General features: G+C 45.7%; 1 protein-coding gene across 9 annotated transcripts in view; it reads left to right on the top strand.

Annotated features, from left to right (window-relative positions):
- Positions 1 to 16,535, top strand: part of FAM107B (family with sequence similarity 107 member B) — an 83,303-nt gene that overhangs the window by 52,361 nt on the left and 14,407 nt on the right. For 8 of the 9 annotated variants that reach the window (XM_069547519.1, XM_069547520.1, XM_069547523.1 and 5 more), the window contains 2 exons: positions 6,399 to 6,582; positions 15,899 to 16,049. In XM_069547519.1, the coding sequence (XP_069403620.1) occupies positions 6,455 to 6,582; positions 15,899 to 16,049 (279 nt within the window). In that variant the 5' untranslated portion in view covers positions 6,399 to 6,454. Of the gene's footprint in view, positions 1 to 6,398; positions 6,583 to 15,898; positions 16,212 to 16,535 lie in introns of all 9 variants that reach the window. The other variant, XR_011248121.1, reaches the window with a different exon arrangement.

Here is a 16,535-nt window from a genome sequence, read left to right as displayed (position 1 = left end):
CTGTAAATTTTGATTTTTTTCCTCTCAGAGGATTGTTTTATTTTATAGTATAAATATAACTTTTATATGTACTGAGGTGAAGTGAAGTGAAAGTCGCTCAGTCACGTCTGACTCTTTGTGACCCCATGGGCTATACAGTCTGTGGAATTCTCCAGGCCAGAATACTGGAGTGGGTAGCTTTTCTCTTCTCCAGGGGATCTTTCCAACCCAGGGATCGAATCCAAGTCTCTTGGATTGCAGGTGGATTCTTTACCAGCTGAGCCATGAGGGAAGACCCCAAAATTTGGGTGACTTGTTTTATTTCAATACTCAGTTTATTGTGGTCTAGAAGCAAACCTGCAATATCTCCGAGGACTAAGTTTTAACTTTTATCGTTGTGGGAATTCCCTGGTGGCCCAGGGGCTAGGACTATGAACTAATAATATCTGGGTTCAGTCCCTGGTCAGGGAACTAAGATTCCTTCAAGCCCTACCAAAAAAATAATAAAATTATCTTTGTGATGTAGAAATTTGAAAATGAACTCCTGGAGCCAGGAACAGTCTAATGGGAAACCCAGATGCAGTGAATGTTTATTCATCCAGTTGTGGAATTTTTCTGTGGGGATGGTTATTCACCTCTGAAAAGCAGTCAACACAAAATACCCGGGACTAGCAGAGGCCTGGACCCACGGTTAACCTTTGAAAAGGGGAAAAATGCAAAGAAGGACTCAAGAGGGCATCTATAAGGCTGGAAGTCCCCTCTCTTTTCTGAGACAGTGGAGTTTAGTAATGATTTTGCTCATTCACAGGAATCAAAGGCAGAATTCTCATCAGGTTACATTTTTAGTGTACAGTGTTAGTGTCTGTCTAAAATGCAAATCTGTGTTTTTATTCCTCAGCTTAAAATCTTTCACTGAATCCCCTCGACCTCAAAACAGCATCAGAGTTTCTCAACATCAGCCCTGTCTCCTTGGTACATGCCTTGCACTGCAGCCAGAGCCATTCAGAACTCCATGTGCGTGTGATAGACTTCACATTTTGCAGAAAGGTCTTAATGTTGGTAGCATGAATGGGTCTTAGAACCATTGAAAGTTACCATCGACTGTGGATTACATGAGGGGAGGGGGTGAGTAAACCTAGGAAGACTTCCCAGTGAGTTAGGGGATTGTAAAGAATGCTTTATTATCATTAAAACAAGCAAACACACCAGCAAACAGCAAAGAGATTTAATGGGCTCCATCATTTAAAAGAAGAAAAAGCTTTTAAAAAAAGAAAAAAGTTACCAGAGAGAACATGAAGGGGGCTTCTCTACTGAGCTGACCCTCATTTTCCTTCACTGACTTGATAGTTTTTAAAAAATCCCTTTATGAATCAGTTACTGGTCCAGGCGCGTGTATCTGATAAGAGTGTCTTCATGTTAATTTCTGGAAGAAGGTTTCATGTAGCAATACTGATACCCATTTCAAAGTGCCTTTACTTCCAGACATTTTTCTGTCTCCTCTTTCCTTCTGGGCTGTGGATTACTGGTTGCTCAGGCTTTAAGCCGCGTTGCTTGAGACTCCAGGCAGCTCCGGGGCTCCCTCTCCTGGTGGTCCTTCCTGGATTCTGTTCCTTCATTTAAGGATAAGTCTTCAACTCAGTGCAATGTATCTGGTAACTCAGACTGTAAAGAATCTGCTCGCAGTGCGGGAGACCTGGGTTCGATTCCTGGGTCAGGAAGATCCCTTGGAGAAGAGAATGGCAACTCACTGCAGTATTTTTGCCTGGAGAATTCCACAGACAAGAGCCTGAGACTGGTGGGCTACCGTCCATGGGGTTGCAGACTCAGACGCAGCCGTGCGACTGAGCGGGCACCCACACAGGAGTGGGGAGCAGCTCATGGGTGCAGGGCCTCTGTCGTGTACAGTTTTCAGGGCCGCCTTCCTTCTCGTACATGACCTTTCCCAGACCCCAGTGTGGTCCACTCCCTGCGACCACAGCTTTCCCCTCAGACTAGTTTGCAGTCTCGCTTGAGGTCTGTACACTTGACTCAGGCTGGGGCCCCCTCTCCCGTCTCCACTTGGATGAAGGACAAACCAGGGAGAGAGAAGAAGGAAGAAGTCTGTGCCTTCGTTTATGGGCAGAGCTCCCTCAGCCGCTGCCCACCCGTGGCCTGTCTGCCTCTGTCCAGCAGAGACAGGCCGATCCTGTCTCAGGCCAGTAGAAAAAGAGAGGCTCCTCAGGCCCCCCCAGTCTTAAGAGAAAGTGAAGAAGAATCCAAGCTAGAACTTGTTCTCTAGGCTCAGAACTGAAGTCTGTTCACTGTGTACACAGGAAGCTCAATCTGTCTCTTGCCACCAAGGCCCAAGACAATGTACCCCAGCCCTGACCTCTGGGAACCAGGGGCAGTGGGCATCTGTGTGGCCTCCTGTCATGGGAATAGTGGGAGTGGAGGGTTGGGGGGTTGTGGGAGAGGTGAAGTGAGAGACCCTGGCAGTCACTTAGTAAGACCAGGAAGGAGCCCCCCAGGGTCTGGCCCCTCACTGCCTCAGCTGCTTGCCCTCAGTCACCCGGGTGTCCAGGGACATCTCCAACCCAGCATGTCCCAAAGGGAGCTCCTGACCTCACTCCCGTCTGCTGTGCTCACGGCCCCCACCACAGCAGCTCTGTCCTCGTTGCTCAGGCCAGAGCCCTTGGAGGCACCCTCGACCCCTCTGTGTGTCTCACTCTTGGTGTACAGTCCTTCAGGAAGTCCCAAGGGCTGAAATGAAATGACATCTGGTCTGCTGCACCCATCTCTCACCTGGGTCCCCTGACAGCTGCCTCCTGGAGTCTTTCCTTGGCTGTGCTGGGCCTGTCCTACACTCGGCTAGAATAATCGTCCAGACACATGAGTCAGAGCTCGTCACTTCCTGCTCAGAGCCCTGAATGGTTCTTTGCTGTCACTCAGGGCAAAAGCCAGAGCCCTGGCACTGGCCTTCAAGTCCCCACATCGAATCCCACCCCTCTCTGGTGCCCCCACTGGTCCCCCTCCATCCCCACCTTCACTCATGTCTCTCCTTCCTCAGATGCATCAGGCGTGCTCCTGACTCTTTATTCCCCGAGTCTGGAACACTCTTCTCCCCAGGTCTACAGGCTCCCCTCCCCTGCTGACACCTTGACCTCAGGAGGCAGGAATCTGGATGTGAGGTCGGGGAGATTACCCTTGGTTTAGGACAGAGGGACTAATCCTTTTATGGCAGCTCATTGCCTTCTTGTCTACTGATTAACTAGATGAAACTGCTGTTGGCTTTTAAACAAAATCAAGACTGCCTGCAGGTCTGTCTGGCACTTCTCCAGTCTCCACTAAGGAGTGCATTCTCTGAGGGGCCAGTTCAAATAGTCAGGCTGATGTGATGGGATCGCTGACCTATGACAGGCCCAATTCATGAGTTTTCATTTGGGGGAGGCTGCAGACATACTTGTCTTTTAAAAGATCAATGCAGGTAGCATATAAGGAATATTTGGTTTAATCTGTTAGATGGGGTGGTGGTGGTTTAGTTGCTAAGTCGTTTCTGACTCTTGCAACCCCATGGACTGTAGCCTGCCAGGCTCCTCTATCCATGGGATTCTCCAGGCAAGACTACTGGAGTGGGTTGCCATTTCCTTCTCCAGGGGATCTTCCCAACCCAGGAATCGAACCCGCGTCTCCTGCACTGCAGGCAGACGCTTTACTAACTGAGCTACTAGGGAAGCCCAGTCTGTTAGATACGTGTGTATTATTGCTTGGCCGTGCATTTATACCTAAAATACACAAATGATGCAGCCACAGTGTTTCTGTTTTAGTTGATTTAATTTATTCTTTTTCCCTCTTTATTTCATGTTAATTTTCAAAAGATCTTTCTATTAAAAATAGGAAAAATTGTAATTTGGGAGACAGAACATGAGTTTTCAGATCAGAGAGTGTTAATTTTCTTTTTTTTTTTCAAGTCTGAGATTTACACTATTGGCAAAATTAGCTTAGGCAAGTTATTTTAACTTTTATTCCTCTGTTTATTGTCTGTGAAATAAAGATTCTAGTGCTTCTGTTCATAGGACTGTCACTGGGATCAGGTGTGATCACGTACCCACAGGTGCTGTATCTAAAGTGTTGGGAAATTGTTGGCTGCTGTTGAGGACAGTTCAGAGATTCAGGAAACATCACTGATGACTTTGAGACCCAAGACTCCTACTTGTAGCTACCGGCCTCTGGACCCGTTTTACTTATTTCTAAATTCTACTTGAGATTGCATCTTTATTCTTTTCGATTATACCCCCACTCCCCCACCCCCATGCCAGAGTCCATGGAAGCACATAGCCACGTCTCTCCTGCCTGCAACCCTGCCCCGTGTGTACACACACACACACACTCTCTCTCTCTCTCTCTCTCTCTCTCTCTCTCTCTTTCTTTCACTTGGGTATTTGCTTGGGGCATTGATTTCATGGGCAGAAATAAAGATGGAGTCTGTCTTCCATCCAGGAGCTTGCTCACAGGGGCTCTGTCTTCTTTCTGTTTATTACAGATTTGATTAAGTTCAAAGTTTATTCAGCTTCTGCCATGTGCCAGACACTTGGCTGGACCCTCGGATTTAAAGCTGGAGACAAAGTGTTTCTGGCCCTTTCACAGACTAGACAGACATGTATGGTTACGGCGTGTGCGTGCACGAGTGCTCACTCGCTCAGTCGTGTCTGACTCTTTTGTGGCCCTGTGGACCGCAGTCTGCCAGGCTCCCCTGTCCATGGGATTCTGCAGACAAGAATGCTGGAGTGAGTTGCCATTTCCTTCTCCAGGTGATCTTCCCAGGTCAGGGATTAAACCCGTGTCTCCTGTGATGGTAGGCAGGCTCTTTACCACTGAGCCACTGGGGAAGCCCTCCCAGGTGTACGGATGCTTCTTGTACCGGAAATACATCTGCATGGTGCTGCTGGGGCTCTGAGGATGCAGGGGAGGGGGACCACTCTCTTGACTCACCTGGAGAGGTGGGGACAGGGGGCAGTGCTGGGTGTGAGCCTGCTCAGATGGGATCCTCCCTCCTGCCCTTGCCCTCTTCTCAGATCCCTGTTCCATCCGGGGGCATGGCTCTTGCCAGAGAATTAACACGCATGTACTCTGGACTTTCCAGGGAAGTCCCACTATCAGATGTTCTGCTGTAGTGAGGCCCTGCCTCTGACTTTTGGTTTGGAAAATTTCGTCATCCTGCAGGACAGGGAGGCATAAAATGACGTGTTGGTTATCTTGAAAGGTTTATGTGTTAGGGAGAGGGAGCAGGGGGTGGGTAAGCGCTGAGAGACAGGCCCAGGGGTCTGCAGCAACCGGATACCTGCCAGGTGGATCACAGGGGTTTCAGCCTGCACTCAGCCAGCCATATCCCCCCAGCTCTTGCCCCCATGCCTTTTCTCTTCCGTCTCACAAAATATGACACGTTTTCATATAGTTGTCGCTGGGTATCGAGGCTGCAGAGAACGAAGGAAGGAGACGTGTACCCCACTCTCCAGGGGCCTCTACACACATGGACTTAAATTGAACACAGGACCCAGGGGTCATCACATCATGTGTTCCTGTCACGTGCTGATAACAGAGTCCAAGCCCAGAAATAAGCCACTTGGGTGGTCTGTTCTGTTCTCCAGTGAAGCCTCCTCTTCCTTCTAGACAACAAGTGTGGAGAGCTGGGCTCTGCTGCCTGGTCCCTCCCCCTGCGCCCGGCACTGTTCTGGCAGCTGGAGGGTGGGGTGTGTGCGCGGATGAAATCCTTGCCCTCAGGGGCATCTGCTTTAGGTGGCCAGTGACTAGTCAGTCAACCTGTGGTTTGGAGGAAGCACAGAAGGGCTGGGGTGGGATTGCAGGTTTAAGCAGGGCTGTTAGGAGGTCAGGGCTCTCTGAGAAGGTGCCATCTGAGGAAAGATGCAAAAGGCTCTGAACGGAATGAAGTCTCCAGGGTGCTCACAGGAGTGGGAAGGAGACAGGGTCCAATAGCCTGGCAGGATAAGAAGGCTGATCTGCCCCCAGGGAGCTGCTGGCCTCTTATGTGGGCTCTGGGATCTGTACGTTTTTAGAACGTCTTAATTTGGAGGCTGAAGGGAGTGTGAAGGACCTGGGTCTGGTGTCCAGGTGCTCATTGTGGGTTCAGTGGGTATTTAGACATGGTGGTGGGCAGGACCCGTGTGACCTGAAGCTCACGGTGAGCCTGGTGCGGACCCTTCTGGGGGTGGGCCTCTCCTGTGCTTTAGTTGTCTGCTCCCAGAACCAAGTGGGCTCTTCCCGCTCCTTGTCACCCACCGTGGCTAAAACAGAGAGAGCTTCAGAGGGTTTCCAATGAAGTGGCGGAGGCCCCCTGGAGGATGCGCTCGGCTATCCCAGGCCTCTGCTCTGGGCAGACAGACATCTGAACCGACGCCACAATGACTCTCATTGTTCTGTTTCAGACAGCCCACTGGAGGATCCTGACCCCAAGGACACGTATCTCATCCCAAGTAACATCATGGCCGAGCCAGACTATATAGATGATGACAATCCTGAACTCATTAGGCCTCAGAAACTAGTCAATCCTGTTAAGACGTCCCGGAACCATCAAGACCTTCACAGAGAACTTCTTATGAATCAGAAAAGGTACGATGGCTTTTTGAGCAAAGTTTTCCTTAGGGGACTTTTGAGGTAGCTAGATTTGTTTCTTGACCATATGGAAAGCTTCCTTATTCCTTCACGCATCCTTGAGTCAGAACATCCGTGGTGTAGAGCCGTCTATAGGCTCAGCTGCCGCCTCCAGGATCACTGAGGGTTCTGTGGTCCTGAGTCCCCTTCTCAGATGGACACATATTTTAGAATGTGTACACAAGAGGCTGGATTAAGGATAAAAGAGCTTGTCTTTCATCAAGGAGAAGTACGTTGTTTCCCCATATATTTGGGGAAACGTGAGAACCAGATACTGCCAACCTTAGCATTTGTAGAGTGGCCGAGAGAAGTCTCTAGAACCACATCAGACTTAACAATAGATAAGGACCCCCTTTCTTGTGTTCTCATTTGTTTGTTTTTAGGGGGGCATTTTAGATGATTGCAGTCATTCTTATTATTACTATTTGTTTTTTGGAGAGGAGTAAAGCATTTGCCTTCTGTCTTCCTTGTAAACCATTTGTTGGTTCCATCTGTGTAATAATCCAATTTTGATTGTTGGGTGTGGTGTACTCTGCTTTTTAAATTTTTTAAAAAAATTATTTTATTGAAATGTAGTTGATTTACAACTACATTTGCTGTTCTGGTGAACAGCAAAGTGATTCAGTTATACATGTAAATATATATTATTTTCCATGATGGTTTATCACAGGACACTGAATATAGTTCCCTGTGCTGTACGGTAGGACTCTGTTGTCCATCCATTCTGTATATAAGAGTTTGCATCTGCTAATCCCAAACTCCCAGTCCATCCCTCCCCTGTTCTCCTCTGCCTTGGCAACGATGAGCCTGTTTCGTAGATAAGTTCATTTGTGTCATATTTTAGATTCCACAAGTAAGTGATGTCATATGGTACTTGTCTTTCTCTTTCTGACTTTGCCTTGTATCATAGTCTCTAGGTCCATGCATTTTGTAGCACATGACATTATTTCATTCTTTTTTGTGCCTGGTACTCTGCTCTTTAAGTGATTCTAAGCAAGACCATTGGGCTAGGAGAGCTGAGGATGTAAGACACACATTATTTTCTCTAAGATCTGTTAAGCTTCATTTAGAACTATTTTTGGGTCTTCAGACTAAAATTGTTGATCTGAATTGTGAAACTGTGGATCACTCAACCACTCACTGTTTGCTCTGCTTTGGTGATAAGGTAGCTACTACTCACTGAACTGAAAGATGTGCAGACAAAGCTAAGCACTGGGGTAATGTTATGGAAGGAAGGCTTAATCAAAAATAAAACCTTTCAAACAGGATATGAGGGGGCATTTTTGTGGTAGTTCTCTGTCTGAGTACACCTAGGCCAGAACTCCTAACTCCTGTCCCAGGAACTCTCTGTGATTACATCTCTCCCTCCAAAAGTGGTAATGTGTTTTGCTTTCTGTCCCCAGCATGACAGTGTGCTGCTGGGTTAACCCTTATTCAACAGAATGTGAGTTTGATCCTTTTTGAATAAGTGCTTAACTTCTACCTGTCTTCATCACATAAAAGTTAAAATAACAACAAAACCAAATGGGTATCATCATGCCCAAAGTGAAACAGGACTATGTAAGTTCCTCAGTAGGCCAAAGAATTTGGAAGTTGTCCCTGCAAGAAACCGCACCTGCATTTTGCTGGGAAGATGGAAAGGTTACTATCCTCTAAAAGAGAGTAGCTAAATGGTTTTCTGAACAAAAAGTTTTCTGACTGTCTTTATCTCTTGGATCTTAGATTCCTTGTCTGTCAAACAGCACTAGGACACTTAGTTGATCTCTGCGAAACATTCTAGTTCAAACTGTTGTTGGTTTTTTTGTTTTTTTCTATAACATCTACAAAAAGCCTCCATGTCAGAAATAGAGGCAAAAGTAAACCAAAATTGGCAGCATAGTCGTTGTTTGAGTTAGAGCCTCTAGACTATTCTGCAGAAATGTATGTAGCAGCCTGGGTCATACCTGTACAGGTAGAACATTACTGGTTTGGTTTGTGCAGTGAATCTGTTTCCAGATTTCCTGGAGTAGATACATCCTGTGAGGATGCATCATCCTCCTGTTGGCCTTTCTCCTGTGCTTTTCTCTCTTTGTTTGCACAGCTGACCTCTCAGCTGGGCTCAGCTCAGCTGCTTTTAGAGGGATTTTAGAGAATGCTCATGTTCCCTTGAGCACCAAGGTGAGGAGAGCACATGGGCTTTGAGGTCAGGGAGAAATGGTTTGGATCCGGTTCAACATTTAACTTGCTGTTTGGTTGCTACATCATGTCTGACTCTTTGTGACCCCATGGACAGCTTGCCAGGTTCCTCTGTCCATGGGATTCTCCGTGCAAGAATACTAGCGAGGGTTGCCATTCCCTTCCCCAGGGGATCTTCCCAACCTTTTATGATTTTGGACAAGGTCTTCTTTCCTGAGATCTGTTTCTTTATCTGTTAAGTGAGGGATAAAAATAATCTTTCTTATAAAGATGAAAATGAAGGAGAACGTGTATAAACATCTACTAAAATACCTGACCTATGTAAGACATGCTCAGTTAGCACCATCCATCTTTCCACTTACCCTGACACAGCATCTGAAAAATCCCTGTTGCCTTTTCCTGTTTTTCTCTGAAGAGTTCTGATCTGGTTGTAGAAGTGTATTTAAAAAAATAAAATAGAAGTTGCAAAATCAAGTGAGTATATCTTATCCTGCTTCTTTAGGTTTTTTCCAAAGGTAAGATCTTAGTTTGGTAGAATCCTCTTTATAATACACCTGCTTTTAGAGTAAAGACTTCTAAAGCAGTTTCTTCTCTTACATTTATCTTTTAGCACATAAACTTTTTCACAACTTTGGCTTTTCATTTCTAAGTTTTAGTACCAAATAATAGAAAGTATCACATCAATAGTATGTATGAATGAATGAATAAAAGTTGCTCAGTCATGTCCGACTCTTAGTGACCCCATGGACTATATCATAGGCTGTCAGGCTTCTCTGTCTATGGAATTCTTCAGGCAAGAATACTGGAGTGGGTTGCCATTTCCTTCTCCAGGGGATCTTCCCAATCCAGGAATCAAACCTGGGTCTCATGCATTGTAAGCAGATTCTTTACCATCTGAACCAGCAGGAAAACTCTGCTGCTGCTGCTGCTGCTGCTGCTGCTGCTGCTGCTGCGTCGCTTCAGTCGTGTCCGACTCTGTGTGACCCCATAGACAGCAGCCCACCAGGCTCCCGTCCCTGGGATTCTCCAGGCAAGAACACTGGAGTGGGTTGCCATTTCCTTCTCCAGGGCATGAAAGTGAAAAGTAAAAGTGAAGTTGCTCAGTTGTGTCCGACTCTTCACAACCCCATGGACTGCAGCCTACCAGGCTCCTCCGTCCATGGGATTTTCCAGGCAAGAGTACTGGAGTGGGTTGCCATTGCCTTCTCCAGAAAACCCTGATAGTATGTATATATTCATTTAAAGCATTGTCATACTTGCTGACTAGTTTGTACTGTAATGAAAATCTGTTGACTTTTCTGCAACTTGTAAAGGGCTTTCCCATATTTTATCCAATGATTTTTTCAGAAACCCAGTGTGTGTTGTTTTGGAATTGTTCTAATTTGATATGTGAATGAAGGGAAACTCTTCAGGGTACCAGGCTAAAGAGTCTTCTCAAGGTGACACAGTAGCTTTTTGGAATAAAAACAGGGTTGAAATCAATATAGAATTATGTATGTCTTTAATTATATATATATCTTTAAAGACAGATATGAATCAAATTTAATAAAAATATGAATGAGGGACTTCCCTGGTGTTCCAGTGGTGAAAACTTTGCTCCCAGTGCAGGGGTCCTGGGTTCAATCCCTGGTCAGGGAACTAGATCCTGTGTGCCCCAACTAAAGATCCTGCAAGCCCCAAGCAAAGATTGAGGATCCCAAGTGCCACAACTAAGGCTTGGCACAGCCCAATAAATAAATAAATAATTTTAAAAATAATATATAAATGAGAAGAAGGGGTAGGAATAGGAGAGGAAGACAGAACTGAGATCACAGAACAAGCTTTGTGGAACCTTTGCTCTTTGTGGCTGCGTATTTGGCTCAAATCTCTGTCGCAGTTCAAAGAGTTGTTGGAAGCACCTTCTAGAGATCAGAAGACAAAAGCAGAGTCCGTGCTTAGGAGAGCACATTCTCATAGGTGTTCTCACTCCGCATCCCATACTCCTTCAAGTATTCTGCTCTTCTGTTTGCCAGCTTCTGGACCCAGCTAAGTTTCAGGTTAAAAGTCTTTAAATTTTTTTTGAAAAGATGTTTTTGATGTGGACCATGTTTAAAGACTTTATTGAATTTGTTACAATATTGCTTCTGTTTTATGTTTTGGTTTTTTTGGCTGAGAGGCATGTGGGATCATAGCTCCCTGACTGGAGATTGAACCCGTATCCTCTGCATTGGAAGAAGAAATCTTAACCACTGGACCACCAGGAAAGTCCCTAAACGTCTATATTTTGATCTGGTTATTCCACTTGGTCTGATGATTAAGACCTTGTGTTAGGGTGCTCAGAGTCTTTAGCTATTTCCATAAAATGGCAGATTGCAAGAGGCATTATTTTTGATACTTGAAAGATCAGTGTTCAAGAGTGCTTATTTCTGATATAATTTAGAGAGAATCTGCCTTCTCTAAAAAGAGTATCTGTGCTAAGTCACTTCAGTTGTGTCTGACTCTTGGCGACCCTATGGACTGTAGCCTGCCAGGCTCCTCTGTCCATGGGATACTCCAGGCAAGAATACTCCAGGCAATGCCCTCCTCCAGGGGATCTCCCCGACCCAGGGATTGAACCTGCATCTCTTATGTCTCCTGCATTGGCAGGTGGGTTCTTTACCACTGAACCATCAGGGAAGCCCTTCTAGAAAGAGTCCTTTGGGACAAATATAGAATCCCCAGCTACCCTGCATCCCCACCGCTGGATCTTTGGCTTGTACCTTTCAGGCAGCAGTTTCCAGGACTTTCTGCAGTTGGCGTGCTTTGCCAGACAAACAATTAGTTCCTCAATAAATGCTTATTGCTGTGCAACATGAAAAAAAGTAACGGAAGTTGAGGTAGAAATATTTGCATTTGAATCAATGCAGGTAGAAAGGGCTTAGTTAAACATGTAGAGGTGGGCCGACCAAACCAGAAGATTCCAAGATTCAAGATCAAGGGCTGGAGAACCAAAGGCAACCCTCCTCCTCCCCCATAAAGGAAAATATTAGGCCAAGAGGCTTGACTGGGTAGGCAGCGGAAAGGAGCGTGTTGTGTTAAAGTTTGTGCCAGACCTTCCGCTGCCTGGTGCTGACCCGCACGATGGTTTCCCTGTCACAGGTTTAAGTGTGGCTGCCGTGGAGGTGGGGCGGTCCAGTCGGTCCCCAGATGTGTTCAGTGGTTTCTGTGAAAAGTGAAAGGGACCTTTAAAAGTTGTCTGTACATTTTCATCAGTGACGGTGGGAATATAAATTGTTGCAGCCTAGTTGGAAAGTGATTTGGCCATCCACATCCAAATCCAGAATATGCAGATGCTTAGCCAGCAGTTCTGCTTCTGAGAATGTCACCGACAGAAATACTTGGATAGGACAGATATAAATGGTCAAGGAAGTCTCTCGCCTCCTTGTGTTCCATCGGGGACAACTGGAAACAACCTAAATGTCTCATTATAGGCGTGACAAAATTTTGGCACTTCTGTGCTCTGATAAAGCTATAGCTAGTATAGGGGAGCACAGACGAGATGGGGTGTTATCTGTGGATGCAGTGGTGTGGGGAGGGCTTCCCAGGTGGCTCAGTGGTAAAGAATCCACATGCCAGTGCAAGGGACTCAGGTTCCATCCCTGGGCTGGGAAGATCCCCTGGAGGAGGAAATGGCAACACACTCCAGTATTCTTGGTTGGAAAATTCCATGGACGGAGGATCCTGGTGGACTACAGTCCAAGAGGTCACAAAGAATCGGACACGGTCGACCAACTGAGCACGCATGCACACAGGAGTGGGGAGCAGTCCATGGGTGTAGGGCCTCTATCTTGTACAGTTTTCAGAGCCACCGTTCACCTAGAACACCGTGCGTGTGGTGTGCCCAGTAGATGTCGACCGGGGGGAGTTGAGGTGTGCTTTCACTTTTTGTCTTGCTAATATGTATAAGTCACCTAACTTTTTTCAAAGTGTCAGTCGCTAAGTCATGTCCAACTCCTTGTGACCGCATGGACTGTAGCCTCTGTTCGTGGGATTTGCAGGCAAGATTACTGGAGTGGGTTGCCATTTCCTTCTCCAGAGGGTCTTCCCAACCCAGGAATCGAACCCAGGTCTCCTACATTGCAGGCAGATTCTTTACCATCTGAGCCACCAGGGAAGCCCTATAAAACATTGTTTTTTTTCAAAGAGGACTTACTAATTTGAAAAATCAATTTGGTCCACTATAAAAGTCACAGTAAGCAATTCAGGCGGAGAAGGCAATGGCAACCCACTCCAGTACTCTTGCCTGGAAAATCCCATGGGTGGAGGAGCCTGGTAGGCTGCAGTCCAAGGAGTCGCAAAGTTGGACATGACTGAGCGACTTCACTTTCACGTTTTACTTTCATGCACTGGAGAAGGAAATGGCAACCCACTCCAGTGTTCTTGCCTGGAGAGTCCCAGGGACGGGGGAGCCTGGTGGGCTGCCGTCTATGGGGTCTCACAGAGTCGGACACGACTGAAGTGACTTAGCAGCAGCAGCAGCAAGCAATTCAGGAATAACTGTTGGTCTTGAGTGGTACCATGGCCCCCAGGCCAAGTTGTCAGTCATCAAGTGATTGAAAGTTCTTGTTAATTGTATATGTTAGAATGGATTAAAGATAATCAATGTTGTCATACAGAGGCTTATACTGTTTTAGACTCAGAGAATCAGATAGTGATTGCCTTTTTCCATTTGGCACAAAGTTAAGTGAGCTGCTTAATAAAATATTAATTAAATTTGTATGACTTCTTGACTATTATAAGTGCAGGACATTTATCATATTAGCGCCATTTTCCTGAGTTTTGTGTTACTAAATATTTTATCTTACTGCACTATTGGGTAAAATCTTTGAACAGAAAATGAGTACGTGTATTAGTTAAACCCATTCACATGTTTCTGTAGAGTGCCAGCTTAATGCATCATACATCAGTTTGTTGAACAGCTTTTGCATAATCCAGAAGCACTTAATAACAGTTGAGGTTAATTTCTCCAGTGAATTATAGTTTGAAATTTAAATTGTGCAGGTAGCTAAATTCTTAATTCTATAATTTAAATCCCTTAACTCTGTAAGTGTTATAGTGAGAGTTTTTAATAGTCATGAAGCTCAGTGGGTCTTTCTCAGATTATTTACAAACAGATTTTCCAGTGCTCAGTGACACCTAAGTCTATAGGAGAAGAGTACTGTAAGCAACTTATTTATTGCACTGAGTAAAGATTTGGTTTCTGGACTAGTCTGTCTATACTTCTCTCCTCCTCATACAATGTGAACAACTAGGAAACAAACTGTTAATTAAATCACAAAATAGCCTCTTTTATTTCACTGGAAATATGGCTGAATTTAATATTTTCTTTTCTTTTTTTTTTAAACCAAGGGTTCTGCTAATGAAAATGGGGAAAGGGAAGACATACATGTTATTTTGAGGTCTATGTCCTTTATATTCAGTGATGAATTATACTCATCTTTACTTTATAAAAAGCAGCTTTGAAAAAATCATTTATTTAAAACGTAGGTAGAGAGCAGAGATGCCAGAATTTTAAAAATTCCGATAGATGAGGAAGTGTGATGTTTGCAAGTGTGATTAGTTTGCAAAATATGATAGAGTGAACTTGAAAGAGATTGAAGCAAGGGTGTTGTTGAGATTCTTAAAACCAGAACATGTTTTGGAAATTCTTTAAGTTATTCAGAGGACTCCTAGTTGATTAGTCGCCTTAGCTGATTGGAGTAGTTTGGAGAACAGCCACGGAGATTGATGGGCCTGGTGCACAGACTCCCGGGCATCATCATTGAGGCCGGCCGGTGTGTTGGGAGGCACATAGGCCTCCTTGGTCCTGGGCTGATCCAGCAGAGCTGGTTTCCAGAAAAGCACGAGTTCCTGTTGTGGCTGTGTGTGTGCTCGTGGGCGCGAGTGTGATAGCTCTGTCCCTTACACCCTTGGCTGTCTGACCTTGATAACGCTCTTCCTGTTCTGTAACTTGCTGTGTTTTTGTCATCAGTGTGAATACTGAGTTGAGATACTTTAGGGGGCAGTGGAGACTGGCTCAAGGGAGGGAGGACAGTGAAGAGGAGGTGGGCAGCTAAGCTAGCACGAGGGTCGGGGCACGAGGGGGAGTCCAGACTGGAGAAACCATGAGGAGCAACCTGGCCAACAGCCCTGTCTGAAGAAATGGAGACTGGGCAAATCCCAGCTGACTTTAGCATAGAAATCCCTTCTACGAAAGTGTCCGTGAATGTCCTTCCCCTGACCTGGCTCAAACCTTTCAGATGAGAGTTGCCGGGGAATGGCCTGAGTTTGGGTTTTGTTTTGCCCCATTTGAAGAGCTGGCAGCCTGATCCATCGCTGCCTGAAGCCTGACTTCCAAGCGTCGTCAGCAGTTGAACTGTGTGTCTGAAATGGTTCCAGAGCGTTGGGCTGGGAGTCGGGATCTGGGTTTTCTGTGGCCATGACCCCAGCAGTGATGGAGCCTTGGGTGTGCCTTGGGATGTGTGAGAATCCTCTCCCAAGTCTGAAACAGGGAGGGTTGGAGGAGGTTTCCAAGCCATTTTGTTGTTGAGCTTTCTTCTAGCTTCTCTCCAGGCTGCATTTAATACTTGGGGTCAGGGGCTCCATCTTGGGAAACTTCCCCGGGAATTCTGGGTGGAGGCAACTTCCTCTCCAGTATAGGTGACCATCACGCACTCTGAATGAGTGAGCTATTCCTCAACTTCCCCCACAGACCACAGACACCAGCCTCCCTTGCATGGCCTAGTATCTGGCATGCAGTAGAGATTTTATTGAGCGGCAGGTTTTGCTTACGCTTAAAAAGATGTTCTTGCCCTTTTCTCTCATGCTTGTGAATTTCTGAGGCTCCTCAGTGCTGACTGTTAGCTGGTAGTAGGCGTCACAGTCATGCTAAGTTACTAGACCCTTCTGTGGTTGATGCCTAAATTTCTGATCATGAAAGATGCGTCTGTTAGATTACAACTTTTAAATTTTGTTAATGCTTTAAAATTTTTTCGATTTAATTTTTTTTTACTTTTTTCAACTGAAAAATTTTTTTTTGAGGTCCAGTATTGCATTAGTTTGAGGTGTTCAGCAAAGTGATTTGTTAATGCTTTTTTTGCAGGGGTCTTGCCCCTCAGAATAAACCAGAACTGCAGAAAGTGATGGAAAAGAGAAAACGAGATCAAGTAATAAAGCAGAAGGAAGAAGAAGCACAAAAGAAGAAATCTGACCTGGAAATAGAACTATTAAAACGGCAGCAGAAGTTGGAGCAGGTAAGGGTGATTGCGGATAAAGGTGGGGGTTTTTATTGAGATATTTGACTTAAAATATTGTTTGAGGGAAAATACATTGACTTGATACATTTGTATCACAATTGTCATTGTAGTGTTAGCGCACACCTCTGTCGTATAATTACCCTTTCTTCTAGGGGTGGGGTGGAGAAGGCAATGGCAACCCACTCCAGTACTCTTGCCTGGAAGGTCCCATGGACGGAGGAGCCTGGTAGGCTGCAGTCCATGGGTCGCTAAGAGTCGGACACGACTAAGCGACTTCACTTTCACTTTTCACTTTCATGCACTGGAGAAGGAAATGGCAACCCACTCCAGTGTTCTTGCCTGGAGAATCCCAGGGACGGGGGAGCCTGGTGGGGTGCTGTCTATGGGGTCGCACAGAGTCAGACACAACTGAAGTGATTTAGCAGCAGCAGCAGCAGCTAGTGGTGGGGAGCGTTCTAGTTTCTTCATGTTCATGTTTATAAT

The sequence above is a fragment of the Ovis canadensis genome, chromosome 13 (assembly GCF_042477335.2).
Source record: "Ovis canadensis isolate MfBH-ARS-UI-01 breed Bighorn chromosome 13, ARS-UI_OviCan_v2, whole genome shotgun sequence".
Taxonomy (NCBI): Eukaryota; Metazoa; Chordata; class Mammalia; order Artiodactyla; family Bovidae; genus Ovis; species Ovis canadensis.
Note: the sequence above shows the minus strand (reverse complement) of the source record. Positions and strands in the feature narration are given on the sequence as shown.